General features: G+C 39.9%; 2 protein-coding genes across 6 annotated transcripts in view; both read left to right on the top strand.

Moving 5' to 3' along the window:
* rnf8 (ring finger protein 8) overlaps window positions 1-13,573 on the top strand; it is a 30,408-nt gene extending 16,835 nt beyond the window's left edge. The window contains exons 4-8 of one of the 3 annotated variants that reach the window (XM_008125127.3): window positions 2,490-2,552; window positions 7,528-7,617; window positions 7,940-8,047; window positions 9,250-9,461; window positions 12,587-13,573. In XM_008125127.3, coding sequence (XP_008123334.1) covers window positions 2,490-2,552; window positions 7,528-7,617; window positions 7,940-8,047; window positions 9,250-9,461; window positions 12,587-12,620 — 507 coding nt within the window. In that variant the 3' untranslated portion in view covers window positions 12,621-13,573. The remainder of the gene's footprint in view (window positions 1-2,489; window positions 2,553-7,527; window positions 7,618-7,939; window positions 8,048-9,249; window positions 9,462-12,586) is intronic. The other 2 variants (XM_008125120.3, XM_016990605.2) reach the window with 2 other exon arrangements.
* Window positions 13,574-19,939: 6,366 nt separating this feature from the next.
* cmtr1 (cap methyltransferase 1) overlaps window positions 19,940-24,751 on the top strand; it is a 38,634-nt gene continuing 33,822 nt past the window's right edge. The window contains exons 1-2 of one of the 3 annotated variants that reach the window (XM_003215915.4): window positions 19,940-20,056; window positions 23,519-23,653. In XM_003215915.4, coding sequence (XP_003215963.2) covers window positions 23,524-23,653 — 130 coding nt within the window. In that variant the 5' untranslated portion in view covers window positions 19,940-20,056; window positions 23,519-23,523. Of the gene's footprint in view, window positions 20,430-23,518; window positions 23,654-24,751 lie in introns of all 3 variants that reach the window. The other 2 variants (XM_062973709.1, XM_008125135.3) reach the window with 2 other exon arrangements.

Below are 24,751 nucleotides of genomic sequence, written 5' to 3'. Positions count from 1 at the left end.
GTAGAGTCTCACTTATCCAACAGAAACAGGCCGGCAGGATAAGTGAATATGTTGGATAATAAGAAGGGATTAAGGAAAAGCCTATTCAACATCAAATTAGGTAATCGTTATACAAATTAAGCACCAAAACATCATATCATACAACAAATTTGACAGAAAAAGTAGTTCCATGCGCAGTAATGCTATGTAGTAATTACAGTAGAGTCTCCATTATCCAACACTCGCTTATCCAATGTTCTGGATTATCCAATGCATTTTTGTAGTCAATGTTTTCAATATATCGTGATATTTTGGTGCTAAATTCATAAATACAGTAATTACTACATAGCATTATTGTGTATTGAACTACTTTTTCTGCCAAATTTGTTGTCTAACATGATATTTTGGTGCTTCATTTGTAAAATCATAACCTAATTTGATGTTTAATAGGCTTTTCCTTAATGCCTCCTTATTATCCAACATATTCGCTTATCCAACATTCTGCCGGCCCGTTTATGTTGGATAAGTGAGACGCTACTGTACTGTATTTACAAATTTACCACTAAAATATCACAATGAATTTAAAACACTGACTACAAAAACATTGATTATGAAAAGGCAGACTGCGTTGGATAATCCAGAACATTGTATAAGCGAATGTTGGATAAGTGAGATTCTACTTTAATATGAAATAATTACTGGGATAGAATAATGCAGAACAATATAATCTCTAAAACCAGGACAGTAAATAAACAGGGGAATTCCACACAGGAAACAATCAGGGCCAGCTAACACCTCCCAACAAAGTATTCCCATCATCAAAGTCTGGCAAATCCTCTGTTTTCTCAGGGCCACAGACAGTAGAAGCACATAAAATATCGCAAACAACACCACTCTGAAAACAAGGGAATGCCAAACAGGAAAGAATCAGGGCCAGCTAACACCTCCCAACAAAAAATTCACTCAGGGAGGAAACAGCCAGGCTTTAAAGCTGCAAGGCCATTACATCCTAATCATTTTCCCTAACTGCAGCATTCATACTTGCCTCCAACAGAAAAAAAACAACCAATCAGAAATATTGTATATTCACAACCTTTAGGAAATAATATCCCCTGATGGTGCAGCGTGTTAAAGTGCTGAGCTGCTGAACTTCTGGACCAAAAGGCCTCAGGTTTGAATTGGGGGAGCGGAGAGAGCCCCCACTGTTAGCCCCAGCTTCTGCCAAGCCAGAAGTTCGAAAACATGCAAATGTGAGTGCATCAATAGGTACTGCTCCAGCGGGAAGGTAACGCCGCTCCATGCAGTCATCCCACATGACCTTGGAGGAGTCTACGGACAACGCCGGCTCTTCAGCTTAGAAATGGAGATGAGCACCAACCCCCAGAGTCAGACATGACTGGACTTAACGTCAGGGGAAAACCTTTACCCTTTATCTTAACTACCACCAATTCCTCAATACTTTATTTCCCAGACCACCAGACTTCGCCACAGCAACGCGTGGCCGGGCACTGCTAGTGAATTCTAATAACAGAGTCAATTACATCCGGTTTAACCAAGTCATTTATTCCCAGATGTTCTATAAATTTCTGTTTTACTTGGTCTTTGTGCTTTTTTGTGAAAAAATTACATACAAAATTTCCACCCAAATTATGCATGTATTTGGGTGGAAAAGATTCTGTTTAACAGGGAGCAAAAGGCTTAAACACAGTTTAATAAGCATATGTTCCTAAATCCATGTTTTTCATCATTCAGTTTTTTAATCACCTGCACAACTTTCGGACATGCTTTACTGTTCTCTATGAGAAATTGGTTTAAAGAATGGAAATTATTTCAGAAGGTGAAAGATTTAAAGGAGAAATAAGATGGTTGATTTTAGCAATGGCTGAAAAGCAGATTGAGGGATGGCAGCAGCCTTAAAAACAAGGAGCCCAGTTGACCACTTCTCAGCGAGTCACAGCATAAGCAAGAATCAAAAAGAATATTTTTAGCTTTGATTTAAAATATGTTGTACTTCATATATACAGGCTGCCGAGCAAAAATAATAATCATCATTTATTAGTTGATATTTTGAGTGGCAGTGAGCCCAAATGTCATTATAGGTAACTGGTTGGAGCAAGAAGATGGTTACTGATATTTCATATTCACTGCTATCTTGCTGTTTTTCTTTCTGTCTCTCCTGCCTATGGTTGAAAGATGGAAAAGAAAGAACAGTGATATCAGAGAAAAAGGTACAGTTAAGATTTCATAAACATTAAATAATGAAACGTTTTACTGTTAACATTTTAACATATAAGGGTATATGTACCTGATTAGTCAAAATTAAATATTAATTGAAAGATATATCCCATCAGTTTTTATACAATCAGCACCAATATTTGAACTGCAAGATAGAAAACAGAATGTGTTTGAGTTATCTTAGCATATAATTTTATTAGCTTCACTTGTATGCTTCTGTTTGTAGTTCTGTGCACCTCTATTCTTTACAAACATATTCCTTTTTTTTCCTTCAGGGAGCCAAGGAGGAGGAGGGAGAAGAGAGACTAAAGGAACAACTGGTCCAGGTTCTAACACAGGTAAAGTAGGATAGTTTTAGATAATTCCCCATATGCTAAGATTCCAAGATGTTATTTGGATATTGTCCCTCTACTCTGTTAGTAAATTTCTAAGATGATTATTTTTTATTTCTTTATTAGGTAGGGTATAATTGTGTTGGTGTCCATGAAAATATAGTAATGTTAACTTTGGTGACAGGCAGCCAAAGTAGCAAACATTTAGGTTCAGGTTATTACCAACAGGGCCGGGCTGTGGCGCAGGCTGTTGAGCAGCTGCAATAAATCACTCTGACCATGAGGTCATGAGTTCGAGGCCAGCCCGTGGCGGGGTGAGCACCCGTCAATTAAAAATAAAAAATAGCCCCTGCTCGTTGCTGACCTAACAACCCGAAAGATAGTTGCATCTATCAAGTAGGAAATAAGGTACCACTTATAAAAGTGGGAGGCAAGTTTAACTAATTTATGACTTGGAATGAGGAAGTGCCATCAGAGTGGATGATGAAGCAGCTGCTCCCCCCTGTGGCCAGAATCGAACATCCCCTCAGGAGAAGGTTAAATTGCCTCTGTGTCTGTTTGTCTCGGTCTCTGTTTGATGTGTTTATGGGCATTGAATGTTTGCCCAATGTGTGTATAATGTGATCCGCCCTGAGTCCCCTTCGGGGTGAGAAGGGTGGAATATAAATACTGTAAATAAATAAATAAACAGCGAAATACTGATATAATAAAGAATTCAAAGCCATTGATAGTCTGTAATAAAATTTTGCTTAATTTAAGCTTTTTATTCTTCTACTTCACATCACATTCTCCTTGTTCTTCATTATAATTAGTTTATTCTTGATACATTCCTTCATACAAGTCTTCACTATCATTTGCAGTAGTCAATTGTGCAAAATAATTGCTACACCTTTATAGGAGTGTGCTAAAGTTATGTACAGTTGCTATGCTATACAAGTGATCATAACTGATATTCAGTTCCTTGTTTTCATGAACTGCCCTTACTGATTAGAAATTCTGTTATGTGGTATTGCTAAACCATTATTGACTTGTTTTACTAAAATATTTGGATCCTCGATTATGCCATGGCATTTCAGGGTGGCATATAAATAGATTCAAGTTAAGCAGTGTAAAACAATTTAAAATATATAGCAATGGCAAATTATTTAAATAACCTAGAGGTCAACACAGTTAAAACCATGTTCATGTACAGATTGGAATGAAGTTAATTACACCCTGAAAACTTCAATAAAGAGCCATGTTTTAACTTGGTACTAGTGTTATCATTTTGGCATCACAGGGAAGATCATTCCACAACCCGTGCACCATAACAAAGAAGTTCTCCCCTCCTTTGGAGGTTATCTATGGTGCTCCTTTGAATATTGAAGGCATAGAGATTTGTATGTCATCACCAGCACAGTTCAAAGCAGCATGTAATTCCCTGTTGTATAGTGGGAGGGACTCTTCACTCCTGTTAGGGAGCCAAATACCTTCTTGCAGTGGAGTGGTCTCAGGAACTAAAACAACACGCAGACACAAAACTATTTATTCAAACTGGAAGGCTTTTATTTTTTAAGTTGCAGTAAAAGTACAAATACTAACAAGTATTTACATTATGTTCAACTCTCTCTCCTATCTTCATCCATTATCCACCAATCTCCAACCCTCATCAACTCAACACAGGATTGCTATAAACTTATAGGCAGCAGTCTCAGCGTTCAGCTATCACACCCCAACTACAGTGAACCTGTGATTAATCTTGAGACATTTATTCTGTTAGCACTTAAAGAAATGCTGAGTAATGTACACATTCTGACAGATGTATCACTTGCTGTGGAGTTTCACTGTGCAGGAAATGCTATTGCTGCAAGTCACAAACCATAGACCACTTACTACAATGTAGTCTGAGCCCTGCCACATGCACAATGGAGGACCTTCTCACAGCAACATTGGAGGCAGTCCAAGTAGCCAGTTTCTGGTTAAAAGAAATCTAATATAATCTCAAGTTTTTAACTTTGTTTGTGTCTTTTAAAATACATTATAACTGTACGCCCAATTCGCTTCTGACATGATAAATAAATACTTGAAACTAGTCCAAGCTTGCTGATCCAAAAAGTCTACCTGAAACTCTAGTAGCAGACAGGGATTTATGTATACACCCAGGCATGCATTTGCTCTTTCAGGGCAGTTCGGTAGGGCTGCCCAGGAGGCTGGATCTGTGGCTAAGCAGTAGGAATGTCTGGGTCACCAGTCAGGCGCTCCTCCTTCTCCAGGCTCTATGCAGCTTTGAGGCTGCTACCACCACTGGGAACAGTCTCTTCAGAACCCCCTCCCCCCCCCCCCCCCCGGCTACCTCTCTGCCCAAGTTCCTCTAATGCACATCTCAATGTATTCAGTGTAATTTAGCCAAAAAGGGTGAGCATTAGACTTGAATAAATATGGTACTAAAAAACAGCTAGTCACAGATCTGTCTGCAGCAGTATTAAATTCTGTATTTATTTATTTATTTCCGATATTTCTACCCCACCCTTCTCCCTGAAGGGACTCAGGGCGGCTTACACAACTGGCAGGATCATTACCAGTATATCATAATACAATAAAACAATACAACAATTAAAATAGTTAAATAACATAGTAAAATACAATATATAAAAGATTTAACACAGTGCAACGCCGAATATATATGCCAGTCATCCATCAGACCTTGTGCAAGAGCCTTAATCCAATCCATGTCAACGCTGAGTTCATTCATTAAACGCTTGCGCACATAGTCAGGTCTTCAACTTCTTTCTAAACCCCAGAAGGGATGGAGCCTGCCGGATGTCACTAGGGAGGGAGTTCCACAGCCGAGGAGCCACCACCGAGAAGGCCCTGTTTCTCGTCCCCACCAGCCGCGCTTGTGAGGCAGGTGGGATCGAGAGCAGGGCCTCCCCGGATGATCTTAAGGTTCTTGTGGGCTGATAGGAGATGCGTTCGGACAGGTAAGTTGGACCGTTTAGGTCTTGGTAGGTCAAAACCAGCACTTTAAATTGGTGTAAAGAAGAAGAATGAATCATGTGGTCCTCCAGATATTGGGGCTGTATCTCACCATACTATTTGTTCATTGGATTGATTCATTTTTTATCCTTTCTCCAAATATCGGACTGTACAACACAGGCTAAAAACAAAGCATGGGAAGAACAATTTATAATACAAACTTTAAAAAAACAATTAAATAAGCACTCACACCAGAAGTGACTTTCAGTTTCTCAGGTTGCTTCTAAAATAATAAAAAAATCACTCATTTAGAATATTTTAGAAAAATTTCCAACATGCTAATGTAGATAACAGCACCCTCATTAAAAGACCCTTCTTCAACAGCCTTTTATTCTTCACTATTACAGTAGAGTCTTACTTATCCAACACTCGCTTATCCAACATTCTGGATTATGCAACACATTTTTGTAGTCAATGTTTTCAATACATCATGATATTTTGGTGTTAAATTCGTAAATACAGTAATTACTACATAGCATTAATGTGTAATGAACTACTTTTTCTGTCAAATTTATTGTATAACATGATGTTTTGGTGCTTAATTTGTAAAATCATAACCTAATTTAATGTTTAATAGGCTTTTCCTTAATCTCTCCTTATTATCCAACATATTCACTTATCCAACGTTCTGCCGGCCTGTTTACGTTGGATAAGTGAGACTCTACTGTATTAATTATGCTGGCTATGGTTACTGAAAGTTGCAGCTCAGCGCCATCTACTCTTAAAGTTTGTAAATTAAGCAAATATTCTCCACTTTTTTTTTCCATTCTACTTTTGCTGGTTGTTGACAAAGTCAAGGGATTTACATAAGACTACATTTCCATGTCATATACTGGAAATCTTTTGGGGTATTGGCCTCAGCCTTTTTATAGGATTATCTTCACCTTCTTAGGGACTTTTGGTTCAGACACAAAATCTTTTGTATGGGCTATGCAAAGGATTTTGCAGATCTAGTTGATTAACTAATCTTAAGTGCCTTTTGTGCCAGTGCCCTTTGTTACATCTAGCAAATTTTTAGCTTTTTCTGGGTTCTCGATTTTTTTTTTTTGCTTAAAAACTAAAAGCAGAGATAGGAAATAATGCTTAGGAATTAAACTTACTTCATACACATCTTTGGAAGAACACTTCTCATTAAATATTATGCCAGTCATAATTTTGAAAACAAGTGTGACAATTGAAGATTAAGTTCACATTTTCAGTTGCATATAATTCAAGCTGTGATATTTTTCCTATTTATTTGATATTATTTACTTAAAAATGAACTCTTCTTTGAAGGGAAAATAGAATTATTGGTGAGCTCACACTTCTGCTTAGATAAACATTTTTCAACTTTGGTTGCAAGTTATACTTGACATAGACTTGAATATGGAACTAGAAAAAAATCTGTATATGGATCCAGCCCAAAATAATATCACCAAGTAAATTTTGGGACTTGCTATGTATGGATCTCAAGGCTATCACAAGCGTTATCTAAAAAGTATGAATTCATTTGAAACAGTTTGTTGCAATCTAAGCACACTTTTAAGAAAGCAAGCCCTGTAAATACAGTAATAAAATAAGTAATAAAACAACTCCCCTTCATTAAATAAAAATGCTTTGTTCGTATTATTTGACTTTAAGTTTTTTTCTAAATACAGAAGTACAGTCCATTGTCCTTTTCTAATGTACAAAATCTCCCTACCTACTAACTGTGTTTTCTGTTTATACATATACTCCTCACTCTCAGTATAGGACAGACCTCTACTTTTAATGTTCATTCTAATAGGCTTAGGCACATAAAATATTATGTTTTGACTGTATAGTTTTCTGATCTAATGACATTTTAGTTTTATACAACACATTAATTTGGAGGAACTCGTTAAGCCACATCTGTGCAATGAGTTGATGGATTTGGATTGATATATAAAATATGGCATACCTAATTGGTCTGTTAATGAGACTTTCTGTTTGGCTCCTAATTTCTCAGCATCGTGCTCTGATGGAAGAACTGAGCCGTAGTAAGAAGGATTTTGAAGAAATCATTAAAGCCAAGGATAGGGAATTGAAAGAGACTAAGGTATGAACATTAATAAGGTACACCACAGTGAAGCTGATGGTTCAGACTTTATCACAAAACCCTATTTCTTAAGTAGCTGTTGCTTATACATAGAAAACAAATCACTGTCTTTCTTCCGAGAAGTAGAGGACAAGTCAACTTCACTCTTTTTTTATTTTGGGGGGTGATGTAGTAGGTGGGATACATTTTTTTATCTGGAACTTAACTTCAGAGATATTCTTATGTTTAGGAATGCAAAGTTTGCATCTTATAAAATTATTCCCATGTCCAATTGGTAGTTTATGTTGCATTGTTTTTATTTTCTTCTTCTTGTTGGCCACAGGAAGAAAAAGAAAAGGCAAAAGCACAAAAGGAGGAGGCACTGAATCAGATGAATGATGTACTAGAAAATGAACTACAGTGTACAATTTGTTCTGAACACTTTATAGAGGTAAAATAAACTGGAGTTTTAATGAGTTCAAACTAGGGTTTGTTTGTGTGGCATTCTTAGCATGAAGTTTTTGAACATTTTTGTTGTGATTCTTACCATATCCCATTACAGTGGAACCTCTATTTAAGAGCAATCCAATTTAAGAGCATTTTGACTTAAGAGCTGTTGTTCAGCCCAGGTTTCGCTTTGAAGCTAAAACACAAAATGGAACTTCAATGATACCTTCCAATACAGGCAGTCCCCCGGGTTAAAGACATCTGACTTGTTAAGAACCGGTGTGAGATAACAGAAAGTGAGAGGAAATCTACCCCTAGGAAGGAAAATTCACTTCTGAAAGAGTTATCATGGGGAAAAGGTGTCTCCACTGAAGCTTTGTTTCCACAATAAGCCACATTTTTCAAACTCCAGTCACAAGCACAGAAAGTAAAGTGAAATTTTCTGGACAGGGGCACAGACAGCAAAACAAACGTTATAGGGATGTTAAACCTTCCCTATGCTAACCAAAATTTAAACAAAACTTTTTTGTATCGACTTACTGTCTAATGTACTTGTTTTGACTTTCATACAAATTCAACTTAAGAACTAACCTAGTTAAAGAGTCTGTAACTTGGGAGACAACCTGTATTTGTAACATTCAAAATGCTGGTACATGTACAAGTGCAAAAAAGCTGAGTATATAACACTGTTTTCATCAGGAAACAATTAGGATGCTTATCTGAGCTCAGCTCTTGACACTTCCATTGTCCAGGCGTGAGAAAAACCTATTATTTTGCTGCTCTGATGATTTGATTTTTCTAAGATCTCTGTATCCCACATTTTTGTGATTGCTTACTTTTTAAAACTGGTACTGAGTTTATAAATTAAATGGAGTTTATGTTCAGTATTGTAATATTTGTAATATTTTGATTTTTGTGTGTGGACAGTCTTGAAACCTCTGCAAAAGAGGTAGGATGTGAATTCAAATATAATATAAATGTACATAGGATCAGAATAATCCCTCATATTATACAAACTTATAATAATCATTATGAAAGTAACCTTACATATATATCTACTGAACTACTCAGTGCAGTATTATACCTTTTAATAAATGCACTGTCTTCAAGATAGAGAAATATGCATCTCTTCTTCTGTGATGGATTAATATGGTCTTTTTTCCCCCCAGTGCGGGGCACTCTTAGATGTTTATGTTTGTTTTACAGGCTGTCACTCTAAACTGTGCACACAGTTTCTGCTCCTTTTGCATTGATCAATGGATGAAGCTTAGGCTGGAATGTCCAATATGTAGAGGCGTTATAATCTCAAAGACACGGTCATTGGTTCTGGACAACTGTATTGACAGGATGGTGGAAAAGCTGGATGAGGAAACAAAGCAACATCGCTTGTCCCTCATCCAAGAGCGAAAAGGTGAGAGGTGGGTCCTCTATTTTAGGGATTTGTGCTTTCATTGTTACCCATTAGCCACAACACTGAGAAGAAATGCAATGATCAGAGTTGGCGGAAACAGCCCTTCCCACATCCTAAGGATCAAAAATGTGATTTTGGAAGAAAATTGTTTTTTTAAAATCCCTCTCAGCTTTCTTTTCTCCCTTAACTGTTTTTCATAGGGCTTGGTTTCCAAACCTTTGATTATTTTGGTGCCCTTTTCTGGACATCTTCCAGCATGTCAATACCTTGAATTGTGGTGCCCAGAACTGGGCACATTATTCCAGGTGAGGTCTGACCAAAGCAGAGTAAAGTGGTACAATTACTTCCTTCAATCTACTCCTATTGATGCAACCTAGAATCACAATGGCTTTTTTTGCTGCTGCTGCAGCTGCTGCAGCTGCATTACACTCTTGACTCGTGTTCAACTTGTAATCTACTAAGACTCCTAAATCTGCTTCACATGTACTATTTTCCATCAAAGTGTTACCCATTCTATGGTATATTCTGTGTAGTTCATCTGGCCATGAGGACTTGAATTCGTTTAGATTAGCCAGATATTCCTGTACTGCCTCTTTACCTATTCTGTGCTGCATTTCTCCTTCCAGGCACCAAGGGTTGTTTATTTCCTTCCCTTCTCCCAGTTACAATTAGACAGAGTCCTTAGGAGTACTTCAATTATTCATCAACTGAATCAGTGAAATTTATTTATTAAATTTTTTATGTATTAAAAGCATTCGTTAAATATTTCTCCGAACTTTTTCGCATTTAAGAAGTTCCCATTTAGTGGGTCTATTTTTTTAACACTGTTAGATTTAGATCTGGGAGTTTAGGAAGTAGTATGTAAGACACATCACAATTACCCTTAGCAAAATCCTTTGAAGGACATTTTACATGTTTAGAAACACCAAAATACTTTTTTTGGTTCAAGTTCACCATTGTGTTTTTATTGTAAAAAGATAAGAGGAAATATAAAAACAGGGTTGTTGTATGTCTTTCGGGCTGTGTGGCCATGTTCCAGAAGCATTCTCTCCTGACGTTTCGCCCACATCTATGGCAGGCATCCTCAGAGGTTGTGAGGTATGGAGAAAACTAAGCAAAGAGGTTAATATATATCTGTGGAAAGTCTAGGGTGAGAGAGGTCAGTGTGAATGTGTAGTTAATCACTTAAATTAGCATTGAAAAGCTTATCTGCTGTCTTCTTCCTGCCTCTGGGGCATCCTTTGTTTAGAGTCGTTAACTGCCCTTGGTTGATTCATGTCTGGAAACCCTCTGTTTTCAGAGTATTGCTTTTTATTTACTGTTCTGATTTTTGAGTTTTGTAATACTGGTAGCCAGATTTTGTTCATTTTCATGGTTTCTTCCTTTCTGTTGAAGTTGTCCACATGCTTGTGGATTTCAATGGCTTCTCTGTGTAGTCTGACATGATAGTTGTTAGAATGGTCCAGCATTTTTGTGTTCTCAAATAGTATTCTGTGTCCAGGCTGGTTCATCAAATGCTCTGCTATGGCTGATTTCTCTGGTTGAATTAGTCTGCAGTGCCTTTCATGTTCTTTGACTCTTGTTTGGGCGCTGCGTTTGGTTGTCCCTATGTAGACTTGTCCACAGCTGCATGGTATCCGGTAGACTCCTGCACAAAGAATCTGCGAACCTCACCTCCTCCAAGGTGAACTCAACCACCTAAACTGGGCTCTACAGGCCAATGGATACTCCACCACAGACATCAGAAGAGCTGCAAGGCCAAGAACAAGCCATGAGAGTCAAGACAAAGATCCACCCAGAGGAAAGGTGTACTTACCATACATCAAGGGAACTACTGACCGCATAGGGAAGCTGATGAAGAGGCACAACCTACAAACTATCTACAAACCCACGAAGAAAATCCAACAAATGCTACGGTCAGCGAAGGACAAGAGGGATCCTCTCTCTTCTGCAGGAGTCTACCGGATACCATGCAGCTGTGGACAAGTCTACATAGGGACAACCAAACGCAGCGCCCAAACAAGAGTCAAAGAACATGAAAGGCACTGCAGACTAATTCAACCAGAGAAATCAGCCATAGCAGAGCATTTGATGAACCAGCCTGGACACAGAATACTATTTGAGAACACAAAAATGCTGGACCATTCTAACAACTATCATGTCAGACTACACAGAGAAGCCATTGAAATCCACAAGCATGTGGACAACTTCAACAGAAAGGAAGAAACCATGAAAATGAACAAAATCTGGCTACCAGTATTACAAAACTCAAAAATCAGAACAGTAAATAAAAAGCAATACTCTGAAAACAGAGGGTTTCCAGACATGAATCAACCAAGGGCAGTTAACGACTCTAAACAAAGGATGCCCCAGAGGCAGGAAGAAGACAGCAGATAAGCTTTTCAATGCTAATTTAAGTGATTAACTACACATTCACACTGACCTCTCTCACCCTAGACTTTCCACAGATATATATTAACCTCTTTGCTTAGTTTTCTCCATACCTCACAACCTCTGAGGATGCCTGCCATAGATGTGGGCGAAACGTCAGGAGAGAATGCTTCTGGAACATGGCCACACAGCCCGAAAGACATACAACAACCCTGTGATCCCGGCCATGAAAGCCTTCGACAACACATTAAATATAAAAACAAATTTCAATAATTAAGCTGTACTTTGTCGATTGTTTAGACTGAGTATTGGATCTTGGTTTTGGAGAACCAAAGTGAAATCCTCTGCTGAAATACATACAGCAATCTGTCTGTAGAACATAAATTGAACATCTTAATTGTTTATTTTTAATACAGTGAATATTTAATTTTCGTTTGATGTTTGTATGTTTTTCAGGTTGAAAATTGTTATTGTATCAGTTTGACTGTAAGCTGCTTTCGAGTCTCTTTTGGGGAGAGATAATAATAATAATAATAATAATAATAATAATAATAATAATAATAATAATAAGTCGTGCATTGGCAGTTCTTTTGGCACTGGATTTTTAGAGGACGATAACTGCTTATTGTTATAAAATTATAACTGCTTAGTGTGGTAGCATGCCTTTGTGTGTGGAATTGGGCAAAATAATGCAAATACTTTTTCAAAAGATCATTCTATTTGTGTTTGTTTTAATTTCAGAGAAGCAACCTGTTCCACAAAACCCAGCATCTGAGAGTGAGAACAGTTCTCTTACCTCTTCTTCAGACAGCGAAAGCAGTAGCATTACCTCAACATTAGACAGTGAAACCAGTAGCATTATATCAATGCAGTCTATCATGTCATTGAGCAGCTTTGAAAGTGATGACTATGACGGGGACTTTGATAACCATCACATCCTCTGAAGAGTCTGTGTTGTTCCTTTGTAGCTGTGTAGAATTGACTCAAGTGCTTCCTGGGAGAAAGGATCAGCCACCATTCTTTTCTTAAATGGATATATGATTTCATTTCCAGCAGATATGTCTGAAAGTTGTAAGGACTCAAATCCACTTTTCACACTAGAGCGATGGTGACAAAACGTTTGTTTTTGTGTTAATTTGGGTATTGCAAGCTTGTCAGTAAAACAACTATTTAAATACATCTTGATTGACACATGCTTATTTTGGTGACAGTGAACTGTTTATACATGTCACACTGAGGATGTTGAATCTAGAACTGAACTGTTCTGCAGTTACCATTTTTTGAGACAATTTTCAAGGTTGAATTTGCCTATCCTATGAGCCAATGAGTTCTGCACCTGATTTCTCAGAACAGCATCTTAATCAATTTCTTTGAAGTCTTATTGCCAAAAGAGAACAAATGTAGTCAAAACGATATGTGATTTTTGAATGGATGTAACAAGAGTGGCCTTTGCCTACAGGAAAACAAAATGCTGATTGAAGAAAGGAGTATCTGAAGGTGCAGGATGAAATAAATTTCCACTGTGAACAAATAGAAGGTGGCAACAATACAAGTATCAGTGTTAACATAATTTTGTGTGTCCTAAATTTCCAGCAAACCAGGTTCCATTTCAGGAGCTTTAGTTTCAAAGTAGTTGACTCTGTTTCGGGCTTGGTGTGAGTTCAAGCAGTCACTGATGTTTTTACTTATTTAAAAAATACAAGTTAAATAAAGGGGAGAAAAACCTTTTATGTGTATGCTATTGCATTTCATAAGCTGCCGTTAATTTCCCTTGTTTTTAAGGAAGAAAAATGTAATGATTCCCATCTATACAGACTGTCGGATCTAACTGCCAGAGGTTTTTTGTTTTTGTTTTTGTTTTAATGCTAGTGGTTAATTTCAAACTTTAATTACTGTGTATTTTATTGTCAGTTAGCATTGTCAGAAATATACTTTGTTAAACACCCCATCCAGAATCTATTGATACTATAGTACATATAAATCAAGTGTTAGGGCACATAATATCTTCAGTGCTTAATTGAATTGTAGCATAGTGCTCTTTATTAAGCTTTATCTGACATAGTAATTTTTAAGTCTGAAATAGTGGCAAGTGTTTTCTTACCAAAACACCTGCTTACAAATGCGGACTTCTTAAACTGCCATTGCACTTACCCAGTGCTGTCCATGGGCACTGGCTTGAGATTTACCGTATCTAGAACAAGAACTTCTGGAATGTAATACTTTTCTTGTTGAATTTGTTTAGACATAGTACTTCATTGCAACCATTTCACAGCCATAAGAGTCTGTATTTTGTTTTGCTTTCTCACTGTTCCGTACACTGTGATATAACTTCAGCATAGAAGAGCCACATACTTACTGTTACACAACAACTGGAATGTTCTGTTCCCTCTGTGTGCATTTTGCACATTTTGATTTTCTGTCCTATAAATGGTAGTGAAGCAGCCTCTTTGAACCAAAGAATGGCCAACTATTTATTTATTTATTTATTTACAGTATTTATATTCCGCCCTTCTCACCCCGAAGGGGACTCAGGGCGGATCACATCACACATACAAGGCAAACATTCAATGCCTCAACATAGAACAAAGACAGAGACAAACGCAGCTCCGAGCCGGCCTCGAACTCATGACCTCCCGGTCAGAGTGATCTGTTGCAGCTGACTGCTTTATCAGCCTGCGCCACAGCCCACTACCTGCCAACTACCAACATGCAAACCCTTTAATGATTTGTTGGTGAACTATTTGCTTGTCCTCTTAAAATTCCTTATGGATTGGCCTATGCGGTGGTCATAATGTGACCTGTCCTTAAACTATTTTCTATTGCAACAGTTTTTTAAAATAATGAGAAAAAGTATGGAAGTCTGTGCTACCTGTGTCTGTGTTTGCTGCCTGTAGCACAAGCATTTGTTTTGTATTAACTATTCAAACATAAAACTTTTTGTCTGTAGAAGAGATGAATGGAGAGAGTACATATATTAGAGTGGATGTGGGCAAAGTGTGCGCTGTGGGACTTCTGTGCTGCCACTTCCCTACAATTTTGGGGGGACATGACTTTTTTCTTACACAAAATAAACAACAGTTACCAACGTTTTTGGAGTATTTGATCCTCCTCCCCTTCTCCCAACTATGGTCTGTAGAGACCTTTCTTCAGATTAGAAAGCAACCAGAGTAGATCACCCTCTTTTTTGAAAGAAAAAAAAAAGACTTTGCGGCACTAAAAAGGGTGAAAGGGGCTGGACATGTCTCGTGCGCCAGCTGCGGCCATACCTCGTGAAATCGGATCTGGCCATGGTGGTCCATGCCTTGGTTACCTCCAGATTGGACTATTGCAGCGCACTCTACGTGGGTCTTAGTTGTGCAACGAGTCTTAGTTGTGCAAAGGCCCTCCCAGCCGCCGCCGACACCTGAGTATCAAGCGTCAGCCCCGAGTCCAGGAGGACCCCCAAGCTGCGGACCTGCGCCTTCAGGGGGAGTTCGACCCCACCAAGCACAGGTTGCCACCCTTTGTCCGGTCAGACGGACGACTGACCAGGAGGACCTCTGTCTTGTCAGAATTAAGCCTCAGCTTGTTCGCCCTCATCCAGGCCAATACAGCAGCCAGACACTGGTCCAGTATCTGAGGGGCTTCCTTGGATTTAGGTGGAAGAGTAGTAGAGTTGGGTGTCATCTGCGTAGAGATGGCACCCAACTCCAAAACTCCAGAAATTACAACTGGTCCAGCGCTTGGCAGCCAGATTATTAACGAGCGAATTACAGGGCGCGGTCTACCCTCCTGTTTAAAGAGCTCCGTTGGCTGCCGTTTATCTTCCGAGCCCAATTCAAGGTGCAGGTTATTACTTACAAAGCCCTAAACGGTTTGGGACCCACCTACCTTCGTGACCGCATCCCCCCTTATGAACCTGCGTGGTCTCTTCGTCGGGGGAAGCCCTCCTCTCGCTCCCACCACCTTCACAAGTGTGGTTGGTGGGGACGAGGGAGAGGGCCCTCTCCGTGGTGGCCCCCCGGCTCTGGAACTCACTCCCTAGAGAGATTAGGCAAGCCCCCACCCTTTTAATCTTTAAGAAAACCTCAAAAACGTGGCTATTCTGACAAGCCTTTGATGAATAACTTTCGCCTTATAAGGCTTGTCTTTGTTGGTATATATCTGTTGCACTTTATTCTATTACTTCAGTCGGAATAGTTTCCATGCTTATCCCATTTTTGTCCCTTACCTATTTAACATTCTCGGGTGCCTTTCTTGTCCTCATTCTTCATATATGCAGTTTATGGCCTAGTTATTTTTATGTGTTTTTCATGTTTTTATCCAATCCATGTTTTATTGATTTGTTACTAAGATGTTTTATTGACTTGTTTTACTTAATGTGTTTTATTATGTCTGTTATGCTTGGACTTGGCCCCGTGTAAGCCGCCTCGAGTCCCTTCGGGGAGATGGTGGCATGGTATAAAAATAAAATTATTATTATATCATTATTATGGTTGTGGAGGGCATGCATTAGTGGATTTCCCATTAGTGGATTTCCCTGGAGTGGAAGACCTAACCAAAGACACAGCCAAAAGTGAGTTGGGACATATCCAAATAGAAGTCTCTATTTCTATAGCACAGGTTTGTAGTTTGAGCATACTGAGCATTCTAAGGCCTGCCACTATTGAGTCTCCCTTAAGATTGTAAAGAGTTGTCTCTAAGCTATCACAGTGCTTCCTTTAGGTGTTTTGGACTTCAACTCACAGAAGCCTCAGTGGCCAATGGTCAGAGATTCTGTGAGATAAATTCCAAAACATTTTGAGGATCAGAGTTTGGGAATCACTTGAGCTACCTCCTGTGTCTTTTCCACCATTCCCCCTCTCAGTTGGTCTAGCCCTGTGCAATTTTTAAGAGATGAGTTTTTTAAGGCCACTCTGAGACCTCCTTTGGGGTGAGAAGGGTGGGATATAAATACAGTAAGTAAATAAATAAATATGAGAGAAGAACACATATGTTTAATGGGAAGAAACACTCTCCTAACTCATCAAACTTACATCCACCAGTTCCCTTGAGTGATCTATCTTGGAGAAACTTAAAATAGTATCAAAGCATTCAATAACGGTTTTGGGTTTTGTTTTTTTTTTGTTTTTTTGGTATTAGGAGCAATTTGAGAAACTGCAAAGAATAGGTGATCTGCAAGGATGTTGCCCAGGGGATGCCTGGATGTTTTGATGTTTTACCATCCTTGTGGGAGGCTTCTCTCATGTCCCTGCATGGGGAGCTTGAGCTGGCAGAAGGAGCTCACCCACTCTCCCCGGATTTGAACCGCCGACATATTGATCAGCAGCCCTGCTGGCACATGGGTTATTGTGTCAGAAACCTAAGTTTAAGCCACTGTGGAACTCCAAATTTTGCCATCTTCGGGAATTGGCATGTTCAGCGAGAACATGCATGGGACAAAAACATGATGCAAAATGGGGAAGCTGCTCTACATTAATTTGTTCGGTTTCTTGTACTCTTTCTGAGCATGCTTTACGCGGTACGTTATGCTTTATGCGGTTTTTTCCTATCTGTCTATTCAAGGCTACTAAGTATTTTTTTTATTTAATTTTTATTAAATTTTGAAAATAACAATAAAATCCACTTTAGTGGGTTAGGAAAGGATGGGGGGGGGGGGAAGAAAGGATGGGGGGTAGGGAGGGGGGTGGTAGAAAGTGAGGGGGAAAGGGGTAATAAGGGTAGGGGGGGTCAGGGTCCTTGTCGATTCTTGACTTCCATTCTTCTCTATAAAGTTGTCGTAACTATTTGTATTATTTATGTTGTTGGTATCATTCATTTTTTTTGTGTCAACAGTTGACACTTCTCTTTCGTGTTAAGGGCTTTATAACAATATTCTAACTTTTTCTTTCTTCATCCAGTCCTTTACCGGTGTCTAATCTATCCTTTTTTTTGGCTTATTTTGTGTTGTTGATAGCAGGAACGTTAGGTAGTCCATATTCATTATATCTCATATTCTTTTTATCCATTCTTCCACTTTGGGTATTAATTTGTTTCCATAATCATGCAATAACTAATCTGGCAGCTGTTGTTAAGTGTGTAAAGATTTTGTCTTCATTCTTTCCCCATTGGTTATTCGTCATGCCCAATAGAAAGAATTCTGGGAGTAGCTGTATTTTTATCTTTAAAATTTTTTGACATTTGTCGTGAATTTCCCTCCAGTACGGTTTTACCTTCTCACAAGACCACCACATGTGTAAATATGATCCTTCACCTCTTCCACATTTCCAGCATTTAATCTTCTTGCCTTTGGTAAATTTTGATATCCTTTTTGGGGTCAGGTGCCACCTATAGAACATTTTCCACCAATTTTCTTTCAATTCATAGGCATATGTATAATTTAATTTTTCCCCCCATAAAAGTTCCCATTCCTCTAATAATATAGTTCCTCCTAGATCTCTTGCCCAATTTGTCATGCACTCTTTTATTTGTTCCTAAGGCTACCAAGTATTCAGCCTTGCATTTGCAAGCTTCATGTTCTGACAACTCTCAGGTCTCTAATCCATCAGGTAAGTGGGGGTTCCCAGTAGTTTGAACCCAGGCTGCTTCAAGGACTTGTCCACACAAGCTTGCTTTGCTACTAAGACTGCCAGAGGTCTTTCTTTAGGTCCTCCCAGTTTGCATTTAAGCAGTCAAGGACACTTTCGCAGGACTTTCCCTTAGTAATAATTGATTCCATAGTGCATTTTCCAGGTGAACTTACGAGGTGTTGTACCCTTTTTTCAAGTATGTGAGATGTTTCTCCCTGCAACTTCAGTTGCCCTGTGCCTTTACTTTTTAACTTTTGTTATTTAAGGTATTGTCTACTGCCTTTCATACAATATGCTTTAAAACTTGCGCCGGATTCCAGTGTTAGCACTATGATAATTAAAACATTTTATGTAAACATTTAGACTTTCTCATCTGCTGTGTAAGCCATTTGTTCTCATACACCTCTCTCACTTTTGACTGGGAGATGGAAGGTCAATCATGTGTTGTATAATACATGAAATCAAAGACCTGACATCTGTTCCAGTAGTAAGAGCCAACATAACAGTGCTGTTGCATTTTTACATTACACTAAATACGTACAGGATCTTAATCATAACTGTGAATGCTGACACAGTTTTGGGGTGATTGCCCTGGGAATCTGGGAATTGTAGTTCAGCCTTATCCAGAGAACTCTGAACCCAGCAAGTGATGGATCTGGACCAAATTTGGCACACAGACCCAACATGGCTAACTGTGAATACTGGCACGGTTTCGGGGTGATTGCCCTGGGAATCTGGGAGTTGTAGTTCACCCTTATCCAGAGAACACTGAACCCAGAACATGATGTATCTAGACCAAATTTGGCACACAGACCCAACATGGCTCACTGTGAATACTGGGACGGTTTCGGGGTGATTGCCCTGGGAATCTGGGAGTTGTAGTTCACCCTTATCCAGAGAACACAGAACTCAGCAATGACGTATCTGGACCAAATTTGGCACACAGACCCAATATGGCCAACTGGGAATACAGTAGTCTCACTTATCCAACATAAACGGCCTGGCAGAATGTTGGATAAGCGAATATGTTGGATAATGAGGAGGCATTAAGGAAAAGCCTATTAAACATCAAATTAGGTTATGATTTTACAAATGAAGGACCAAAACATCATGTTAGACAACAAATTTGGCAGAAAAAGTAGTTCAATATGCAGTAATGCTATGTAGTAATTACTGTATTTAGCACCAAAATATCACGATATATTGAAAACATTGACTACAAAAATGCGTTGGATAATCCAGAACGTTGGATAAGTGAGACTCTACTGTACTGGGTTTTTTTTGGGGAGGGCTAACCCAAGATTTTTGGGAATTGTAGTTCACGCACATCCTTATGCATTTTCTAATGGGAGCATTTATAAAAACAACAGTAAAGACAGAGTTTTTTTTCTAAGAAATAGCGTAACATATGATATGACCAAATTGCTATTACCTAACATCCAAAAACAAACAACCCGGGCATTAGCTAGTGCTTTATCTGCAACGCCTACCTCCCGCCTTTAGATGGCGCTGGGGCGTGTGGTGGCGCCGCTCTATATTAGTGGCTACCGCTTCCACAGGGCTGTTGACGTCATTGGTGGGCGCCTCGCGGGAAAAGAGCCCCCGCCCCGGACTTGAGCTGTGGAGAATCGAAACTCCAGTGTGGCGGAGAGGAGTTGGGGAGGTTGGGCCTTGTTTCTGTTCCTCCAAGCCCTGCTTTCCCCTCTTCCTCCTCCTCCTCCTCGGTCTAGGCCCTGGCTGGCTGGCTGGCGGGCTGCTTCCCCCCGTGAGTGCAGCGGGCAGGGTCCCCTCGGGAGGGCTGGTGGGCCCGTCTCCTTCCTTCCCCGCTGCCTCACCAAGGCCCGGCCTGCGCTTCCTTTAAGGCCCCCTCCCCATTCTTCGGCTTCTCCCAGGCCCTTTTCCTTCCTCGCAGCCGGGGGAGGATGCCTGCCTCCTCGCCTCCTTCTCTTCTCTGCCTCAGGCCTCAAAGGCTGGACTCCTAGACACACACCCCTGGAAATACATTCTGTAGAACGAAGTGGGATCTTGTTTCTTTGGTGAGCCTCCTTAACTCCAACTAAGTGCCTAAGGGTGCATCCTCCACTCTGGAATAAATGCAGTTTGATACCATTTTATGGCTCAATGCTGTGGGGTCATAGGAGTTGTAGTTTCACAAGGTCTTCCGCCTTCTCTGCCAAAGAGTGCCGGTGCTTCACTAAACTGCAAATCCCAGAATCTCATAGCAGAGAGCCAAAGCAGTCCAAGTGATGTCAAACTGCATTCATTCTACAGTGTAGATCAGGCACAGGCAAACTTTGGGCCTCCAGGTGTTTTGGACTTCCAACTCTCACAATTCCTAACGGCCGGTAGCCATTAGGAATTGTGAGAGTTGAAGTCCAAAACACCTGGAGGGCCAAAGTTTGCCGGTGCCTGGTGTAGATGCATCCTAAGATGTGCCTTTTTTCCACCTGCCTTACTCTGCCTTCTTCAGAATCTGATTATTTGGAAGATTGTTTATTTCTCTTTCTAGTCTTTGATAAAAAGTGAATCTACATTTAGCAAGGTGTCTGAATTAAAATCCTCTAGATCAGAGCTTTCCAAACTGTAGGTAAAGATAAAGGTTTTCCCCTGACATAGAGGACCTCATCACACTAGACTTGGATCCGCTTAAAATCCACTTTAGGGGAGGGGGCTTTAAACAGCTCAGCCAGACAGGTCCTGGGCCTCACCAAACTACAAACCCCAGAATTCTGCAGGAGGCAGATACCAGATTTAAAGTGGATTTATGCTCTAGTGTGATGAGGCAGTCAGCCTAGTCGTGTCCAACTGGGGGTTGGTGCTTATCTCCATTTCTAAGCCGAAGAGCTGGCATTGTCCGTAGACACCTCCAAGGTCATGTGGCCGCTGGAGCAACACCTATTGATCTACTCACATTTGCATGTTTTCGAACTGCTAGGTTGACAGAAGCTGGGGCTAACAGCAGTAGCTCACCCCGCTCCCCGGATTTGAACTGCTGACCTTTCGGTCAGCAGGTTCAGCAACTCATGTGAAATAATGATTTGTCATATCTTTTAAAAACTATGAATGAAAGGTTTTCATGAGATATGTTGTGCCCCCATACATTTCATTATTACAGTTTCTGTTTGGGTCCATAACTCCTCTTTATAAGGGAGTGGTTTGGTATTAAAACTGAATTTCTGTGTCACAAAATAATGCATGTCTAAAATGTGTGTCACCAACATGAAAAGTGTGGAAAGCTCTGCTCTCCAGACTGCTACTTGAGTTGAATTCTTTTTTTTCCCCTTGTTTTGAATGCTTTGGTGTCTTCATTTTTCAGACATAGGTTTTGTAAAGACCAATTAGTAGTGTAGAATTGAGTAGAAAACATCCCTAATACTTTTTCTTCACTGTCTTGGAGGAAGTGAATTCTGATATTGTGGACAGCATAGCTCTTCAGAATAAAGTTTGAAACTGTATCCAAATGTCACTGTCTTACATTGAAACATTTTAAATTTCAAAAGTGATAAAGATCAGAGATTATTAGTTACATTAATCCAAAGTGGAGTTATAAATTCACTTACCCTTAGCAAAATTGGGATGGAATCTAAGTTCATGTATGGAATTGTATTATGAAACATACACCTGAAGGCTGAAGAACTATTCGTATCCTTTAAAAATTGGCTGCAATTATTTCTGATACCTAGGGTTTTGAACCAAGAAAATCTTCATAATGCCCCTATTCTTAGTTTGCGTTCACTTTCCTTAGTTAGGTTTTATGCTTTGTGAAAACAAAAGCATTTGCTTTTATTTTCCCAATGAGATTAGTGTAGTATAGAAGGTATTTTCTTTTCCTGGTTTTAGTAAGTTTGAGATATGCAAAATTTAGGAACAGATTATACAGCTTTTTCTTGATAATACAGTTATCCAGCTGCCCCTCTCATGTAAAAATTGTTTTGAAAGCTTAATTAGCGACTGTTATTAACATATGTTAAGAACTACATGATACAATTTCACATCTGTGAGTTCTTTGACTTCCTTATTTAAACTGGTTCATTACATAGATTTCAAAGCACAAAATAGATGGTATACTGGTTATATATTTAGGGCCTCTTTTGTTTTCAATGTTCGGTGACGTTAAACAGCATAATTCAATCCATATTTAGTCAAAAATTACTCTGCTGAATTCAGCAAAACACACAGAATGGTTTCATGTATGTTTAATCAACAGTACGTTTTACTATAGTAGCAGGACTTGTCCGTTATAAAGTATATTTAGGTTTGCAGGCTTGCATTGCAATTGTGTGGCAGGTATTTGACTGTAAACTACACTGAATGTAGTGAAACTTATTTCTTGGTAAGAGGAAGAATTGCTGTTTTTTTTTTCTTGCTAGTGGATGTTAGAAATGAGCTCCAGTAAGTAAATGGGTGATCTTTCAATATATGATTACTGTTGTATAGTAGAGGCATGCTATATTGAAGCCATCTGATGGAGGAAGGTACTGTTCTGGTCATTATTCTCTTTCTTTTTTAAATAAAATGAACCATGGGAAGGAAACGTTTATTTTTCTGGCTTTGTTTCAGACAAATAGTCTTTTTCACATGTTTACCTTGAAGGAACTCTTGAAATAATTTTCAGATCTCAGGGAATCCCTGAGAAAATGGTTTTGCTATTGTTGTAGTGGTGGTGGTGATCTCTTCTGGAACCCTTAGCAACCTGTCACAGAACTCTATGGTTTTGGGGTGCCCTTGTTGAGAAAACCTACAGGAAAGGAGATTCCACCTGAACATCAGGAAGAACTTCCTCACTGTGAGGGCTGTTCGGCAGTGGAACTCTCTCCCCCAGACTGTGGTGGAGGCTCCTTCTTTGGAAGCTTTTAAGCAGAGGCTGGATGGCCATCTGTCGGGGGTGCTTTGAATGCGATTTCCTGCTTCTTAGCGGGGGGTTGGACTAGATGGCCCATGAAGTCTCTTCCAACTCTACTATTTTATGATTCTATGATTCTAGTCATGCAGTTATAGAGTAAACTCATTTTTTAAAATATGTGTGATGAACAGTGTCTGCAAAAGAGCCAAACACCTGATATTCCACACCCCTAATGGAGGGCTTCTTTGGAAATGTGTTTTCTATTTGGTTTCTTTCTTACAGCAAAAATGAAGCGAAGATCAGAACCTGAATATATTAGTCCACAGAAAAGACAGAAGAAGAGGATTGAAGAGTTGGGCCTGACCCTCAGTTCTACATCTGATGATGAATCTCAGCTTGCAAATCATGCAGCTCAAGGTAATTCAAGAAGTTTTATTTGTAGCTTCCTTGTATTCAATATTCACTGCTGTTTTATCCTAAAGAAAGAGAGGCAAGTTCACAATTTAGACTTGTAGCTCTCCGTGAACTATTAACAGAAGTGGTTCATCCGCAAGGCCAATTAGGCGATCACCTGTAGCACATTGTTCCCGGGGGTGCTGTGGCGGCGGCAGCCCAAAAAGCAATCTCCACACTGCTTTTCTCCTTTGCAGAGTGGAGATCGCCTTCCTGGCCAGAAGGGAGGTGATCCCCACTCTGCAAAGCAGAGAAGCCTCTGCTTGGCGAGGTGGGGATCGCCTCCCTTCTGGCCAGAAGGAGCCAATCCCCACTTCTCCAAGCTAAGAAACACGGCTTTTCTGCTTGGCGAAGTGGAGATCGGCTCCCTTCTGGCCAAAAGGAAGCTGATCTCCACTTCCCCAAGCAAAAGAAAGGCGGCTTTCTGCTTGGGGAACTGGAGATTGGCTCCCTTCTGGCCAGAAGGGAGCCGATCCCCACTTCCCCAAGCAAAGAAACACGGCTTTCTGCTTTGCAGAGTGGAGATCGCCTTCCTGGCCAGAAGAGAGGCGATCCCCACTCCGCAAAGCAGAGAAACCCCGCTTTTCTGCGGAGCCTGCGCTGGGCTTTCTGGAGCCTGCACCAGCCTTTTCAGTGGGCTGGGTGGGCCTTCTGGAGCCCGCGTTGGGCACTCCGGAGCCTGCGTCGGCCCTTTCGGTGAGCCAGGCGGGCCTTACGCTGGGCCTTCTGGAGCCCGCTGTCGTCTGTTGGAAGCAAGGCAAGTGGGGTTTATTTGTCTGTGGAATAATGTCCAGGGTGGGAGAAAGAGCTCTTGTCTGTTGATTAGCATTTAATGGCGCTGTGGCTTCAAGGCCTGGCTTCCTCTTGCCTGGGAGAATCTTTTTTTTTGGGGGAGGTGTTAGCTGTCCCTGATTGCTTCCTGTCTGGATTTCACCTGAGTGTTTTTCTTTATTTAGGCTTTTCCTTAATCCCTCCTTATTATCCCTTATCCAACGCTTTTATTTTTCAGTTATTGGTTTTGGGAGAGGGGGCGCTAAAATTTCTGTTTGCCTATACTTGAAA

The sequence above is a fragment of the Anolis carolinensis genome, chromosome 1, assembly GCF_035594765.1.
Source record: "Anolis carolinensis isolate JA03-04 chromosome 1, rAnoCar3.1.pri, whole genome shotgun sequence".
Taxonomy (NCBI): domain Eukaryota; kingdom Metazoa; phylum Chordata; class Lepidosauria; order Squamata; family Dactyloidae; genus Anolis; species Anolis carolinensis.
This window is presented reverse-complemented; position numbering and strand designations above follow the sequence as displayed.